At 51.7% G+C, this 3,061-nt stretch overlaps 1 protein-coding gene across 1 annotated transcript in view; it reads left to right on the forward strand.

Moving 5' to 3' along the window:
* Positions 1-2,452: 2,452 nt before the first annotated feature.
* Positions 2,453-3,061, forward strand: part of dock4b (dedicator of cytokinesis 4b) — a gene marked incomplete at its 5' end in the record, with an annotated part of 69,805 nt that continues 69,196 nt past the window's right edge. The window contains one exon of the mRNA XM_083691895.1: positions 2,453-2,520. Coding sequence (XP_083548021.1) covers positions 2,453-2,520 — 68 coding nt within the window. The remainder of the gene's footprint in view (positions 2,521-3,061) is intronic.

Raw genomic sequence — 3,061 nt, forward strand, 5'->3', positions numbered from 1 at the left:
GCACAGAGAGTATGAGGGGTCACATAGACATCCTGTTTTTTTTAAGTGTCCAAACTGCATTCATTGAAAAATGCGATATGGGATATTTGGACATGTGAGGTACCTAGTCATGTAGTAGTGTGTAAGTGTTGTATAGAACACAGTCTGCCCTTGTCTGGTTCCAATGACTTAGCAGACACTCCTCATGTCCACACCTCACCTCACCCTGACACCCCCGTGTGATCGGGTGTCAGGGGCCTGTCAATGGGAGCGGTGTGTGTGTGTCTGTGTGACTGTGTGTGTCTATGTCTATGTCTGTGTGTGTGTGTGTGTGGCGGTGTTCAGTGATCATTCGAAGCTCAAGCAGATGTCTTCCTAGGTCTGGGCCTGGCATACCAAAGGCTCAAGGCCGTGTCAACCCACTGCCACCACAGAGAACACATCCTCCCATGTCTCCACCCTACACCCTTCTCCACCCTTCTCCTGAAGTATGCAAGCACACACTGTCTTCTCCACCCTACACCCTTCTCCTGAAGTATGCAAGCACACACTGTCTTCTCCACCCCCTCACCTGTAGAGTTTAGACGCGAGCGGACCGGTCTAAGAGCGCGTGCTCGGACCCGTCCCCTGCGGAGGAAGTGCCCGAGTGTACTTCAGGAAAAGGGCGGAGAGATGTGGGACGCAGCCTTGTTTACTCAGAGCTCCACCACATCTTGTGGCGAGGCAGAGAATGTCGACGACGTGACGTGAAAAACGATCGTCGATGAGGGTGTTGTCCGTGGCGTGGCGGGGCGGGCGGGCGTGGCAGGGCGGGGCGGGGCGGGACGGGTACGACAGGGCTGCTCGTGGTGGGTTGTGTGTTTCTCTGGCACCATCTCCACCTGCGTGCGGCTTTACTAGACCTGCTCCAACGCACACAGCTCTGGCTTTCACATCCAACGCCATTACAAGCCTCCCTGGTGATGAGGAGGATGGTGAGGATGATGAGGATAATGATGATGTGTGTGTGGGTGCATGCGTGTGAGTGTGTTATCCCTCATCATGTGTACCCTGTCGTTGTTGATCAGGAAGCACGACTCAGGGCCTTGATTCTTTGTGTCTTAGTCTGATTAGCTGTTCCAGGTGGTTCAGATGGCAGTGTGTTTCGGTGTGTTTCAGTGTGTTTCGGTGTGTTTCGGTGGGTGTGTTTGAGTGCGCTCGCTCTCTGCTCCCGTCCCATCAGCCACACCCCCTGTGGTGTGACGGGGTGTGACCCGTGGTGTGACGGGGTGACTGCCTAATGCTAAAACAAACAAACAGCCCTGGCGCTTTCATAACCAGAGGTATCAGATTATGATGGCTGGATGCGCTGGAGTGCTTTTGATGTTGTTCACAGCTCTTGCCTTTTCTGTGTGTGTTTGTGTGTTTGTGTGTGTTTGTGTGTGTTTGTGTGTGTGTGCGCGTTTGTGTGTGTGCGTTTGTGTGTGTGTGTGTGTATGTCCTCACCTAGTCTAACCCTTGCTTGTTGAATATATCATGTTGGACTGACTGATCATCAACAACATGCTATTTTGTGGGCCCCTGTGGCAGGCACACACACACATGCACACACAGGCATGGCATGCACACACACACACACACACACAAACACAACTAATCATACTTTACAGGCTGGCTCAAATACATGAGGATTTAGGTTTTGTACATTTTGTTTTTTTGTTTTTTTTCAAAAAACCATTACAGATAAAAATGAAAAATAATGTTATACCAGATCACATAATAGCTGTATAAAAGCCTGAATCTGATGCCCCTAACATTGACATCCCCTTTAACATGGGATGGATTACCATAAGATGTCTCAACTCAGTGGTCCTGAACAGAGACTCCAACCGCCAACCTCCCCTTTAACCAAAATCCATATTTACATATACAGACAGCTAATCTGACCCCTTGAGCTTTTGAGCTCCACTCAAATCAGCAACGCTGATTTAAACAAACAAACATGGCTCTCGGTCTCTGTTAGCCAAGATGCGTCTGATCTGACAACTGTACACAAAGCCCAGCGAGAGAGTGTGTGTGTGTGTGTGTGGGGGGGGGGGGGGGGGGGGGGTGTGAGTGATTTGTCTCCACAGACCAGCCTACGAGTCACAACACAACACAACGACAACGCCCCCCCCCACCCCCCCCCATCTCCAAGCTGTTGTCCGACACAACACACGGTAGACCGCTCTGTACACACGGCTAATGTGTTCACCTGTTCTACCAGTCTCTTCCACATCAAGAGACCCCAACAGCTACTCTGCCAACGCACACACACACACACACACACACACACACACACACACAAAACAAGCAATGTCTCTCGGCTCTGCAGTCTCCACCACTGGTTCTGCCTGCCTGCTGTTCTGTTCTGTATCCATCTTTGCCGGAGGTAGATTTGTATAGATGAAGTATTACGTGACCGTAGCTGACTGAATCCCTTTATGCTGTTAGCATGGTGGCGGTGGCGGCGGCGGTGGCGGTGATGGGTGGGCTCATCCCAGCTTCGCTACGGGGCAATGTGTCGGTTCGCTGGAGTTGAATCCAAATTGCAGATTGGTTGATATTGTTGTAGTCAGTGGCTGCCTGCCTGCCTGGCTTTGGCTGGGCTCTTAATAAGGTATGCTCCACTTGCTTGTGTTTGTTGAACACCTGCCATCTGGGTCTTGAATGTGTCGTCTGTGCGTGTCGCCTGTGCGTGTGTGTGTGTGTGTGTGTGTGCGTGTGCGTGTGTGTGTGTTTGAGAGCGCTGGCTGCTGCTTCCTTTGTAGTGACTTCCTTTGCCCTCACTGTGCTCTGAGGCGAACACCGTCTGTCCGTGTGTGTGTTTGTGTGTGTGTGTGTGTGTGTGTTTGTGTGTGTGTGTGTGTGTGTGTGTGTGTGTGTGTGTGTGCGCGTGTGTGTGTCTGCCCTGTGCAGTGAACCCGAACACACATCTGAAGAGCTGGCGTGTGTCCCGTGCCCCTGCTATGCCCTTTCCTTCTGCTGCAGTGACCAGGAACTCAACACCCAGTCCACTGCTCCCTCACACACACACACGCACACGCACACGCACACGCACACA

The sequence above is a fragment of the Argentina silus genome (genome assembly GCF_951799395.1).
Source record: "Argentina silus genome assembly, chromosome: 20".
Classification (NCBI taxonomy): Eukaryota; Metazoa; Chordata; class Actinopteri; order Argentiniformes; family Argentinidae; genus Argentina; species Argentina silus.